Source organism: Epargyreus clarus, unplaced genomic scaffold (genome assembly GCF_041222505.1).
Source record: "Epargyreus clarus isolate Ecla_fem2 unplaced genomic scaffold, WU_Ecla_fem_2.2 ptg000004l, whole genome shotgun sequence".
NCBI lineage: Eukaryota > Metazoa > Arthropoda > Insecta > Lepidoptera > Hesperiidae > Epargyreus > Epargyreus clarus.
Window position 1 is genome coordinate 13,910,324 of NW_027332212.1, and position 14,527 is coordinate 13,924,850.

At 43.4% G+C, this 14,527-nt stretch overlaps 1 protein-coding gene across 1 annotated transcript; it reads right to left on the bottom strand.

Moving 5' to 3' along the window:
* Positions 1 to 205: 205 nt before the first annotated feature.
* Positions 206 to 10,963, bottom strand: LOC140757154 (uncharacterized). The gene is made up of 8 exons (XM_073092690.1): positions 10,258 to 10,963; positions 9,023 to 9,378; positions 7,738 to 8,586; positions 3,376 to 3,720; positions 2,004 to 2,108; positions 1,159 to 1,245; positions 343 to 816; positions 206 to 235 (listed from the first exon to the last, which is right to left on the bottom strand). The coding sequence occupies exons 1-8, from the start codon at positions 10,526 to 10,528 to the stop codon at positions 206 to 208; spliced, it is 2,517 nt and encodes an 838-aa protein (XP_072948791.1). The 5' UTR covers positions 10,529 to 10,963.
* Between the last annotated feature and the right edge of the window lie 3,564 nt (positions 10,964 to 14,527).

Sequence of the window (14,527 nt, forward strand, 5' to 3'; positions counted from 1 at the left end):
GGGGATGGTGGTTGTTTTCCATCAGTTAACCAGTCTTTCCCATCGTTTGGGTATTAATTTTAGAAAAAAATCCTTCACTATATACTAAGGGTTGTCCCTCACCTGGCAGTCGCGGCTGCAGTACCACTGGTTGGCGCAGCCGGCGCACACGAACTGCGCGTCGCGGCGGCGGCAGCCCTGGCACAGCGGCGTGTGGTCCCGGCGCCTAGGGGCGGCACTCACCTGGCAGTCGCGGCTGCAGTACCACTGGTTGGCGCAGCCGGCGCACACGAACTGCGCGTCGCGGCGGCGGCAGCCCTGGCACAGCGGCGTGTGGTCCCGGCGCCTAGGGGCGGCACTCACCTGGCAGTCGCGGCTGCAGTACCACTGGTTGGCGCAGCCGGCGCACACGAACTGCGCGTCGCGGCGGCGGCAGCCCTGGCACAGCGGCGTGTGGTCCCGGCGCCTAGGGGCGGCACTCACCTGGCAGTCGCGGCTGCAGTACCACTGGTTGGCGCAGCCGGCGCACACGAACTGCGCGTCGCGGCGGCGGCAGCCCTGGCACAGCGGCGTGTGGTCCCGGCGCCTAGGGGCGGCACTCACCTGGCAGTCGCGGCTGCAGTACCACTGGTTGGCGCAGCCGGCGCACACGAACTGCGCGTCGCGGCGGCGGCAGCCCTGGCACAGCGGCGTGTCGTCGCCGGCCTCGTCGATGACGAGCCGGCCGCCGCCGCCGCCCGAGCCGGAGCCGGAGCCGCAGCCCGAGCCGCCCGGCGACGCCGCCGCCTCGCCCGCCTCCGCCGTCTCGCCCTCCGAGCCGGGGCTCTCCTCGTCGTCCTGCAATACAGAAATGCAATTAATGACGTATCCAGGATGAACTTTTCAAGTGGGCCCTCATGAACAAATTCGACACTCTTGATTTCGGGATTATCGAAAAATATTGAAAGAATTAAAGACTTTTTTATAATATCGTTCCCTAGCCGAGAATTGAACAAGGTTTGAAAAAATAGGACGTAATGATAAATGACAAAGTAAAGTAAAAAGCTAATTTTAAAGAAAATTTTTATTATTAAATAAAGTATCTCCTACGTAATCATTAATCATGGTATATCTGAAGTATCTATTTTTGAGTATCGAAGAGTCCACCAGTATTTATAATAGAACACATAGCATACGTACCAACTGCACCACTTCCGCCTTCTCGGGCTGGGGGTCGGGGGGCGGCGGCGTCGGCTGCACCGGCGTTATCGTGATCTCACCGCAATTCTGTCAAAATTCATATTAATCACATATAATAATCTCTTATACCAAATTTACTTACACATTGTTTCAATTTTTTCAGTTTCAAGAAGTCACACTTCATTTAAGAATCTAATATCATATAAATGTAACTAAAGAATATATAATTATATTTTCAGACATTTGCTATATTAAAGCATACGCGAAAAAAATTGCAAAACATATGCAGAGATTGTAGTAGTATTTATATATTTCCTAGTAGCAACTAGCAACGCCCGAATATATGCAAATGTGTTTATGCAAATATCATTCGAAAATATTTATATATTTGAAAATATATATGAACTAGTGCATCTATCACTGAGATGACTTGCTAAATGCATCCCGGATAAATGTCTTATGATTATTAAACCCATTTTATCCCGATTTTATGACTATTAGATATGGTAATGAGGTGGCATTCAATTTGGTTGGAAAATGAGTATTGCCATTCTTTTTTCAAAAACATAATAATTATATCGTATATCAATTGTGTCAAAAAGTTTATTTGCTTTGCTTTATAAATAGTTTAAATAAAAAAATAAATAAATACTTTAAAATAATAGATAAAGAACATAAAATAAAATTTCTCGCCCAGCCTTAATACAGGCTGGTGAAGCAAAAACCATTTAAAAAGCAAAAACATTACTTAAAGCTAAATTTTGAATTTGGAATAGATACAGATAATATATAGATCGAGGCCAATGAGCACACCAATTTTTATATTTCGTACATTGAGGTGGTACCTTGGCCTGACCGTAAGTTGGCAACGATGACTGTAGTTTCCGGTCCGGCGACTTGAGCAGTTTAGCCAACGTCGGCGAGTAACACTGAGACGCAGGGCACGCCTGCTGGAATGTTGGCAACACCCATTCAAGCTTAAGTTTACGTGTTTCCAATGTTGGCAGTGCTGTCTCAATGGGGGTGGGATGGGCTGTTTAGTTTTTTTTTTCGAATAAAAAATAAATGTGTGGCAAAATTAATAAAAGCAATATGGGAAACAAAATATTTTAAGATAACTAAGTAATGTAACGTATTCTTAACATAACTAAAAACTATTGTGGCCAGTGTCTCAGACCCTTATTGAATTTTCATAACTTTCATTATTATATATTATCCAAGTAATATTTATTCCGTTAAAAAAGTTGTCACTTCGTCACCTGACTATGCAATGACAATTTAAAACGAAACAGTCAAATGTAAACAAGTTGTCAATTTGCATAATTTAAAAACACATTTTTATTTTTTATCAAAATCGGCCTCGTAACTCCTTTCAGCATTTTTAGCTAATCCTTATAGTTTCGGATTTGGCCTTGAAGGCCCGTTTGAAAAATTCACCCTGTATATTATTATAAAGGTCTGACAAATAATAATAATTATTACTATTTTCAGTTATGTAATGTTCATGATTACTTTAATATTCTTGTAATGCCCATTAGAAGTGGCAAATTAACATGGAGTCAGTTGAGCAGCTGTTGACTTTGACCAATACTATTATACATCGCATGTGACTTAAAATATACTCAATTTAGCATACTTATCCTTCTAATTGGAATACAACAATCCTACAACAGAGTAGGAGTTAGCCGTTAATCAAGTTTTTTTTTATAATAAGCATTTTTTACCCCTTGGCAATTATATAGACAACAGGTATAGTCCGCGTAAAACTGCTAGTCCGCTCTGAATATACAAATTAATCGCGTCGCCATGGCAAATTATATAACTACACGTTGCGAGCAACAACTTCAGAGCGGACTAGCAGTTTGGCGCGGTCAATATAATCATCAATCCTGTTTGGAAGTTTACCTTTAGTTGAACCAATAAATGTTCAGTTGCTACTTCAATTTCATTAAATAAATATTAGTTCTGATAATGATGATAGTGCAGAATTTGTAAGGATTGGATGCTATGGGACATGCAAACATTAAAATCATCAAACAATTATTATGATTTTCATTATACCTAATGATACCAATGCATAACAATGTTATGTTTTATATGGCAATAGACTTGATGCTATTGGATTTACCACTAATCGGCTTAACTGACCGCTTCATTAAGATGTAAGATGGAAGTTACGAATACCCAACTGACAAACCCGACAGAACAAAGCGGTACCTTAGTCAATATCCCGTGTAGGAGCGAGTTCTGCGAATTCTGCGTGTCCTGGCTGCTGGAGACGGGGAGCAGCGAGATCTCCGGGTAGGGGGGTGGGGGCGGGAGCCTCGGGCTGGGGGAGGCGAGTCTCTCCGCGTGTTTCGCCATGTCTTCATTCCTCTCCTGTCTCCGCCTGTTGTCCGGGCGCACGTGCTCCGGCCGGGGCATCTCCATCGGGCGCGGCAGCAGCGGGGCGCCCGCCTGCTGCATGTTCGCGAACTGAACCAGTACGTCCTTAAACGACACGCCGTTCGGTAGCCCGCCCGCTTGGATCTGCTGTAACCGCTCCAACATAGCTTTTTGATTCTGAAACGTTATATATTGTATTTGTATTGTACGTTTATGCTTTTGTGAAAGGTTTATAATGTTTAAAATCTGTATTTTATTGACTTTATATTTTATTCTTATAGATTAGACTTTCGATAAAATTTGAAGTAATGTATACTGTAGAAATTAAATATAACACCTAACCTTTGTAATAGATTTCATTATTTAGGAAGATAAAGCGTAGAAAGTATGTAGATAGTAGTAGTAACGTGCCAACCATAGACATCTATAAATCATCCTAAAAAAAATGATTTTACCACTTAGATCTATCGGGCCGAAATCGAACCCAGAATCGGAAACAGGACAGACCGGATGGCAACAATTATGCCAATCGAATCACCGCCTCTCGATGCAGTATTCTAGATAAGTGTTATTGCAGAGAAAGTTCATTTTCACCGGCGGGTCTCGTCATACGAGCGTAGGTTAGTCGAGCAACTAGTTTTCATTAATCTATATTATCAGTGCCTAGTGTAGTGAATATCTGTCTCCCACGCTTCGGGCACGGGCTTCGACTTCCTTAGAATTTTAAAGGAAAACTTCGTAACAAAACCTACTTAGGAGTCCTTGGTGTTTTTTTTTTTGGCTGTAATCTACTAATACAGATTCGGCAAACGAAATGGTCTTTCCATTTTACAAAACACGAGTCCAACAATAAGCAAAGACATAAACCATGAACCCTTACCCACGCTGGGAAACACGCGTTCAGTTATGTTTGCGCGTGTGTATGTTTTATGTATGTTTTTGTTATATTTGCAGCTGCAGTACATTGCATTGTTGCACCTAAACTATATCATTGCCAGGGCTGGCGCTAATAAAATAAGATTTTGAAAATGATTCTTTAATTTTTTATTGGATACTCCGTTGTACTATTAAGAAGTCTTTTAATTAAATACAAAAGCGCCTCTTATATATAAATTATGATTCGAAAAATTGTGTGTTGATAATTTTTTGACCCTAAACAAATTTTGTCTATAAACCTATCAAACAAAATCAATTAATGTATTTGACAGTGATATTCTAATTCTCGAAACAATAAGTTCTCAAAGGCGAGTAAAGTCTTGGCCAACCTAGTAGATTATGGTATAAAATAAACATTTCTCACTCTGAGAGGAGATCCGTGCCCAGAGCCCACATTGGAGCAGTTTGGTGGAGTACAGAGGATGTTTCCGACCTATCCTATCATAGTTATTTATGGAGGGGAGCTGCATCTAATAAAAATAAAAGGGTTGAGGTCGTGTAATGTATTTCATCACGAAGATTTCCGGGCAAAAAGTTAATAAGGTTATCTTATCTTAGTTCGGGCGCTAGTTTAGGGGCGCCATCGATTTATGATCAGCTGTATGTAGGGTCCATGTCCTTTTTGGATATAATATAACGAGCTATGGACAACGACAAAGTTAGTAGGAATTTGTAGCTTGGCTAATTATGGATTCGCCAATCTATTCTGATAGAACTTTTATACGAAGTTAATGCCTCACATGTAATTGGGAGAATGTAGAGATACTTTAAGTCAAAAAAATACTTCATATTTTTTCATATTGAAAATACTAAACATGTTCACACACATGCTCACCTAATATAAAATGTAACCGAATTGCGAATTTGTACCTGACCCCGAAAAGAACGGAAGTCATACGCAACGTTAATAACTGATGATGCCGGTTGCACCTGAGTTCTCCCTATTATGCGGTTAGAACCCCTGACGTATACTTAATAATAAAAATTAATGGGGGAACCCCATAAATGAGTAGTTCATAACTCTTGGATAACCTAGTCTAGTGCAATTTGAATGTTGATATTGCTAATACATAATCATCATCAACCCATTACTGTCCTACCGCTAGGCACGGGTCTCCTCTCAGAACGAGAAGGATTAGGCCATAGTCCATCGCGCTAGCCAAGCGTATTGGTAAACTTTACATACCTTTGAGTTTTTTTTTTATTCTCTAAGTGTGTCGATATCCTCACGATATTTTCCTTCACCGTTTAAGAAAGTCATATGTAATTTCTAATACGCACGTAACTTTTTGAAAAACTGAAGTGCGTGCCTGGGATTTGAACCGCGCACCCTTCGATCGAGAGGCTGAGTTTCTTAATCACTAGGCTATCATTGATTTAATATATAATGATATTTTATATTAAATTTATTTATAAACCGCAGCCCTACGGCGCGTTAAGAGCTAAATAAACGTAACGATACAGCACAGACGTGCAGCGACGCTGTCAGTACAATTCGGGTCAAGGATCGGTCGCAATTATGAATTCGACTATTGACTTAGTTCCAAGGTCCGCAGGTCGATACGAGTTTATTGGTATACTTGTGATAGCTACTTTATTAATTGGTCGTGTTATTTCTGTGTACGTTTTGCCGTTTTAGAATAGTTAGTCGAGGTTCTGTTACTGTGGGAGCGTCATCGCCATTTTAGTAGTTAATATAGGATCTTTGGTATTAATAATAAGCTAGGAGTAGTAATGCAGTCCATCTGATGATTAGTTATAGGATAAGAGTCCCAACGTAGGTCGGCCATAGATGCGTTCCTAGCCCTGAGCACTGGACTAAGCCCTCTGTTTCTCTTACCACACCCATTACACCAGAACACAGTAGTACCTAACAATGCTGTTATAACGTAAGAATAGGTGTGTTGGTGGTGCCTCCAGAGTAGAAAGAACCGTTAAGGGATCTACCACTTTTTAAATGTACGCCCAAAACCCATAAACTTTTTCACACTCATAGCCCTTGGGTATCCCATTGCCAAGGGCACATATAAATAAATACACACCCTAACACCTTTTTTTTTTTCTCGAGGGGGAAACCTTCAAAAGGTACCCGACGACGTGGGAGCGACGCCGGGTTATGTGAGATTTTTACCGCACTAAAACCCCCAGGTGGCCGTCCTCAACGCTTATTGGAGTACTCCGGGATCTCCGACAGAACACAACCGGAGCCCTCCAAGCGCGATGCCCCGATCGGGTTCTACCCTGGGGGAGCAGTTTTCGCTCCTCCCACACCATGTAGTGTTTACAACGGTATGCGACCACACATACCGCCGTCCTTCCCGTGGTCGCTAGCTGGACGGTTCGAGCTCCCACTCTTGCCGCCCGCAACCCCGGAAGCCCCCTTTTAGTCGCCTCCTACGACAGGCAGGGGATACCGTAGCCCTATTCTAGTCCCGGAACTACAGGGACAACACACCCTAAGACCTAGCAGACAATTAGATATATCATTAAAATGTCTATCTGGCTAAGGATTATGTCTAAAATTAAATAATCTTATAACCACAGTCTCTTCATATGATTACGTCATAATATCATAATAATCTTATGTCGGTATTCTACTTACATACGGATAAAAATACACGATACCTACAATGAAGGTACCAATCATAAAATTCATTATTACACGCCTATTTAACACATTTGGCTAAACTGATTAGGTGACCTTTCATAAAACACTTCATTCACCTAACGCATTTAATAGCTTATGGTAAACGTCGTTTAACCTTGATGTTTTCTATACCTTCTAAATTTCTATTATAACTATAATTAGCTTTACTCATGTTTCGTTCCTGTGGACTTATTTACCAGAACTTCCCAAAATATTAAAATTAAATGCGTCTTATTATTTAGTGCATTTTCTCGATATAATTGCCGATGATTGGAGCTTAAAAAAATGTGCCTTTATTTCGATCGATAGGAGATTACATCCTCTATGTTCGAGTCTGAGATGTGCAAAAGAATCATATTTATTTAAATCGGACCAGTGCCTCCTGAGGTTCCTGAGCTTCCTTCCGGTGGTTATAAACGTAAAAAGGGACAGATAGACATTGCATTTTGTAATAAACTGATAGGATATAAGGAAGACGTAGATGTCAAGGTATAAAATGTAAAATTAAATGTTTCTAATGAAGAGAACTTACACAAATGAGCCGTATTTCGATATTCTCTTATAATGCGAGTCCTATTTAAAATTTGTATGATAATATTAACGAAACTTACCATATCCAAATTGTTAAATAGCATGTTGAGGTTGTTCAAGTTGTTCATGTCCATCTTCGGCGCTATGGGTCTCGGTGTGTTTATCATGTTAGGGTTCACAATAGATCTCATGCGTCTCCCGCGGCGCGGAGTCACCTCCGGATTCCGCTGCCTGTAATCTGCTATTATCGACTTCACATCCTTCGTCGGCCCCTGACGCCCCATTGGCATACCGAAACTCGTCGGAATACCGTTCAAGTCTCTAGGAAACCCTGGAAGAGGCCCTGGCATTAGCATAGGCTGTGGGAACATCGGTTTGGGTAATGGTTGCATATGCGCCGCTTTGTCGTATGGAGGCGGTAGCCCCACCATTGGGTTGTAAGGTCCAGTTACCACCGGCATGACTGGCGGTTGCATCATCGGGTTCATCATCGTGGAGCCCGGCTGCTTTATCGACAATCCAGATATCTCATCACTCTTGTCTATCGCCAGATTCTTCGCTTGGTTCAAGTAGTCGAACGGATCGGTCTTTTCCGCCCCATTCACGTCGGCCGACTTCTCGAACGACAGCACCTGCTTTCGCCTCAGAAGCCTGAGCAGGATTTCCTCTTTAACCTTCTTCAGGTGCAATATATTGTTCCACTCGTGTTCCTTCTTCTGTGCCAATTCACGTAATGTTTGTATTTCAGACAGGAGTTGTTCAGTGTGCCTCTGAATTTCTTCGATGTTATTTTTGGTGGCTGTCTGAATGTAGTCGTTTATCATGATGTCATGCTGCGGGAAAGCCCTCTCCACTTCTTGACAGAGCCTCTTTAAAGGGGAGTCTGTGTCAATGTCTTCACTCGCCCGCCTTCTTGTCGCTTGTTCCTCCTAGAAAACAGAAGAAGCAATTAATTAATGGTATTTTATTCTGACAATAGTGGCAGAATGTCAGTTTTATAAGTTGATTGCTAAATAGTCTCAAGCAGACGTAAGTTTGAGCTGAAGCTTTCAGCAACAAGAAGAACAAACAAAACCAATGAGAGATTCTTTATAAAAAAGATACACCCTGAAAAAAATGACACTCAATTTGGATAAATCTAACATGGTTTATGCTAAAGGCCAGCAAGCTATTTGGCCTGTAAGGCTTGCCAAAGAATGATAAATAAGTAAGTTCCATAAACATAACTCTCCATAGTCAAGTAATAATGAACAACAATGACAAGTCAACGCATTTAATCAAACATATGAATAAGTGGAAAAATTCCGAAGCTAGGAAATTAAAAAATTCAATATTTAAATTAAAAAAATATTAGTGTCAAAATACCTTGGGTACATCACCATTATATGGATGCACAATTGGTTTCGCCTCTGGCTTATCAATCTTTGGCTCTGTACGGGGCACCGGGGTCATGTCAATATCCGGTTCGGGGTCCCGGCTACCGGACGCTTTCACTTCAACAACGGGAAACAAAGGAACTTCTTTCACCGGACTGGTTTCTTTAGACTTCCCGTTTCTCATGGGGGAACTCCGTTTCAGCTCAATCGGGGATGGGTTTCTCTCAGGGGTTTTGACTTTCTCCACCTCTTCTGGGGAAGCTTTAGGTTCAGTTTCCGGCAGATCCACACTTTCTATGTTAGTTTCAACTAACTTATCTGCTTTCTCGTCATCTTTCGGCACATCTGCAAATACACTATGTATTCAGCTAAAAATTTCAGCAGCCACTGAAATTTATAATGTTATAAACTGAGTTATTTTTATTTTCAATGCTTCATGTTTTAAGTTTACTAGTTTTTGCCTAATGCCCAAAATTGAACTATAGTCATTATAAAAAATTATTGATACTTCTTATGCTTAATAATACCTACAATAAAAAAAAGAATATAGACAGACACAACAGGAAAAAGTACAGAAATATTGTCTTTCCTTATACAGGCCACCCAGTGGTTGAAATTAGACTATACTCATAGGATCTCCCAATTTCTTTTCATTAAAAAAACACCAAATTGATAAATAAGCAAAAGAGAAGAATGTTCTGAAATATTTTTCTTAGCCTATTTAAATAGATTTAGATGCAGTGTAAGGAAGAAATATACTAACAGAAAGTTTCCATGTGCATATTATACAAAATACATACAGTTGGTAAGTAGTGAAACAAAGTATTATAACCAAAGTATATTATATTGGCTAATCAAAATAATATTGGAGTTTAATTTTTGCTACTAACAATAACAAAATTATTGCTATCCTTGAGCAATAAATTGAAGTTATTTATAAATGTATATCTTCCTCACCACACCCTCCAAACAAGAACACAGCCTAAAAATTGGAATTTTATAGAAGAATCACAATCAGGTTACAGTTATATTAATTGCTGATCAGATTTTAAAAATACACTAAGATGCAATCATATGTAACATAGACTATTTTGTATTCTGATAAAAAAAGGATTTAATTAGAAATTGTAATCTCTATAACAATAACAATTTTTATGTTAAATTAAGGTCATATTTTCACAACAGACATTTAAAAAGTAGTTGGTAATATATAGTGTTGGTCACCTTTCTCATTCAGTAGTTCCTCCTCGAGCCTCTCATCCAGCTCCTTGTTGAGGGTCTCTACATTCTCATCTTTGGCATTTTCATCACAGCTCCCGACGTTCCCGCTATCCTCCACCTCCGTTTTGACTTCCACGTTCAACGGATCCTTGATAGACCCATCTACATCGTCGATGGACAATGGATCCACCTCATTATCGCAGCCCACCTCCGCCACCGGCGACGCCAACCGGTCTTTCGGACTATCCACTATTTTGATTCCTATATCGTTCATGTTTATTTACATATTTCCGATATATGCACAGTTTTATCACGCCGCGACCACTCACTACCGAACCCCACATATAACCATAATTACTCACTAAGAACCCATGTTTCATTCACTTAAGCACATCCAACACTACATCAACTTAATTAAGAACACGAACGAGCAATTTTATTTAAATTTCTATCTCATATTTGGGCGACTTCACTCGACCACTGCGCGACCAATTGAAGCCGTGAACTCAAGGGTCATTATGACTGATTTGGTAACGGCTATAACCTAAACACTACGGCTCTAACACTACACTTGCAATACAACACATTTGTCACTAATTTATTATCGTGAGTTAGATCTTCGATTATTTTAATAAATGCACTAGCAAAATAAATGCCCGACTGCGAAGGACGCAAAGCAAATCGCACGCAAAACACAGATTATAAAAAATGGCCATGTTGTTTTTTCTATAATGGACAATGGTCTCTGTAGATTCTTGTATATTTGCTATATCACATTTTCATTTATTTTGTTTGATTTTTTGTAACATGGCAAATCGAATTGAACACTAAGAAATATGTTTTTGTTAATATTACGTCGTATCTTTTATGAAATATTATAAACATTTTCAACTCATTATAAATGACATTATCGAATTTTATTAGCTCTTTGAACATCCGGTTAGACAAACCCGGAAATTACGCGTAATAAGTTTGAAGTATTTTCCAACGAAAAATTATAGTACAGTTTGTAATGTATACGGATAAGGTAGACTTTAAGGAGAATTGTATTTCTTTACTATTATAATTATTATTTAACTTTATTAGTATGTATAGAATAAGTTAATTATATCATAATAAATAAATTTAAAATGTCCGCCAAAACTATTAGGTTGGTGAAATTGTAAAATAAGAGGCACCATAATATATTATATCGATATTACAAGTATCGATTATACATTAAAATAACAACATTTACATTTTTAAACAACTTGTGACGTCAATTTATTGAAAAAAAGCGTGTTAAAAAAAGAATTCCGTGACAAAGTTATAACTGTGGGATACTCTATGAACATGGAAATAATAATTAAATATTTATTATTAAAATTATTACATAATTATTCAATACCGTTACATACTCAGAGGAAAATTGATTCTTAGAAAGAACAAATAAAATATACACTGATTCCCTACTCGAAGACTTGAATAAATCTATTCGTCACTACTGATGTCGACTATCGATATTTACGATACCCATCCCCCAGCCCAGGCTGTCGTCGTGGAGGGCACTAGCCGACAGGGACCGCAGAGGCGGCCAAGGGTCGAGGTAACACTACCGCCCACCCCCCGCCCCCGCCACTCCCAGACTCCTATCCCCGTTGCGCGGCCCTTTCGGGCCCTCGGGCTGGACACGCCCGCAGATGTGTTCATCACAGCCGCACAGGCAATCTGCGAGGCAGTGGCCCAGCACCCGGACCTTGTTACGGCCGTGCGTAGGATCGTGTCCGACCTCCTTGGAGTCCAGTGCGGCATCTCTCAGGGTGCTGTACTGGAATCCAGGGGGGATTAAATCCCACCTGAGCGCGCTGCGACGTCTCGCACACGACCAGGACATACATGTCGTGCTCCTGGGCGAGACCAAGCTGCGGCCAGGCCTCGACCTGAAGTTGCCCAACTACCACGTGTATCGGCGAGACGAGACCACACCAGAGGGGCTCCCCTACAGGGGCACCGCGGTGGCGGTCCGTCACGACGTAATGCACGAGGAGTTGTCATTACCGCCCTTTAAGTTTACGCGCTCTATAGGGGTCGCACTTAAAGTGGCGGAAGGAGAGCTGCGTCTCTACGCGGCATATCGCCCGCCAGGTCCCCAATTTGACCCGCAGGACATCCATAACATCTTGGACGGTGGTGCTCCGACCTTGGTGGCTGGTGACCTCAACGCAAAACATCTGGCGTGGGGTTCTAGAGTCATCAGCCCCGCGGGTCGGAAGCTGTACTTAGACGCCGAGGCCAAAGGGTATGAGGTACAGGGGCCCGAGGCTCCCACCCATATCCCCTCGGTTGAGTCCCACCGTCCCGATGTCCTGGACATAGTATTTCACAAGAACCTCCCGTGTCCAGTCCACGTGGAGGTGTTGTATGACCTAGACACACAACACCTGCCCATCTTGGTCACCCTTGGTGTAGGGGCGGCGTGTGTAGAGCCCCCCGGAGCCCGCAGTAAGACGGACTGGGAGAAATTTAAGAACCTTTTAACAGCTATTAAATTCAGCGGCCCTCTCTCCTCACCCGAGGGAATCGAGGCCGCCACCGAGGTATTACAAACCTCTATACAGAATGCCCTGGCGGCCTCGACCACCCAGATCCCTGTGGAGGCGGGTCGCTACTCAACACCTCTCCCAGCTCGTCTGAGCGAGGCCCTCGCTAAAAAGCGTAGACTGCGTGAGCTCTGGGCGCGCACCCGATGCCCCCGGGTCAAGCGTGACCTCAATGCGTTGGCCGAGCGGCTGTCTGTTGAGATGGCGGAGCTGCGAGGTGCCGCCTGGGAGATGAGGATCGACCAGGCGAGCGAGACGCAGACGTCACTTCACCATTTGAACAGACAGCTGACTCGAGCTAAGGTCCCCGTCACCCCCCTCCTAGATGGCGAGGGGCGGCGGGTCCACGCAGCAAAGGACCGCGCGGAGGTGCTTGCGGAGTACATGCAAGTGCAATTCTCACCGCACCCACCCGCACCGTACGTCTCCGCGCACCATGAGCAAGTAGAGGGTAGAGTCAGGGATTTCCTTAGGGGTCCGACTCCGGCACTCGAAGGGATTGAGTTCATCTCTCCCACAGAGGTAAGGAAGGCGGCCTCACGTCTATCCAGGCGTAAGGCTCCAGGCCACGATGGGATCCCTAACATGGCGCTTGGTATGCTGTCCCGAGGGGCCCTGATCGCTCTGACCCGGGTCTACAACGGCATCCTTCGCACCAGCCATTTCCCGACCATCTGGAAACTAGGGAAGGTAATCGTCCTCCCGAAACCGGGGAAAGACCGCCGTCTCCCGGGTAGCTACCGCCCCATAACTCTGCTGTCAACCACAGCCAAGCTGTTTGAGAGGCTGGCGTTGAAACGACTGCGTCCGTTCCTTAATATAAGGGACGAGCAGTTCGGATTCCGCGCTGGCCACTCTACAACGCTACAGCTCACGCGGGTTATCCATCATTTGGCATCCGAGCTTAATTACGGCCGTCACACCGTCGGCGTCTTTCTTGATATAGAGAAGGCGTTCGACCGTGTATGGCACAGTGGGCTCGTGTGCAAAATGATGGATACACCTGCCCCGGCGGGGCTGACACGGTTGATAGCATCGTTTTTAAGTGAGCGGCAGTTCTATATTTCGGTCGAGGACGTCGCCTCAGACCCTAGGCCCATATGTGCGGGGGTGCCGCAGGGCAGCTGCCTCTCGCCGTGGCTCTACTCACTATACACCAACGACGTTCCCACCCTTCGCGGTCACCTGGAGGATTGGGAACGGGACGTTATGCTCGCGTTGTTCGCAGACGACAGTGCGTACTTCGCGTCATCCCGCCGAGCTGAACTAGCTGCCGCCAGGATGCAGCGCCTGCTCGACCTGCTACCTATGTGGCTGGATAAGTGGCGCATGGCTGTCAATGTCGGTAAGACAGTCGCAATACTTTTCAGCCGCAAGCGTATTATGCCGTCGCCGCTACGTCTCCGGGGAACGGAGGTAGCTTGGCAGACTCATGTTAAATACCTAGGATGTAGCATCGATCGCTCGTTGCGTATGACCCCGCAGGTGGAGCACTCGATCCACCAGGCCCGAGTGGCCCGAGCGATGCTCCGACCGGTGCTTACATCCAGGTTACCGTTACGAACGAAACTAGGTATCTACAAGACCTACATTCGTTCCCGACTCACCTACGCGACGCCGGCATGGTACGCGTTGGTCTCTAGGTCGAACCGGCAGCGTCTCCAGGCGCAGCAGAACCTGGCCTTGCGAGCGAT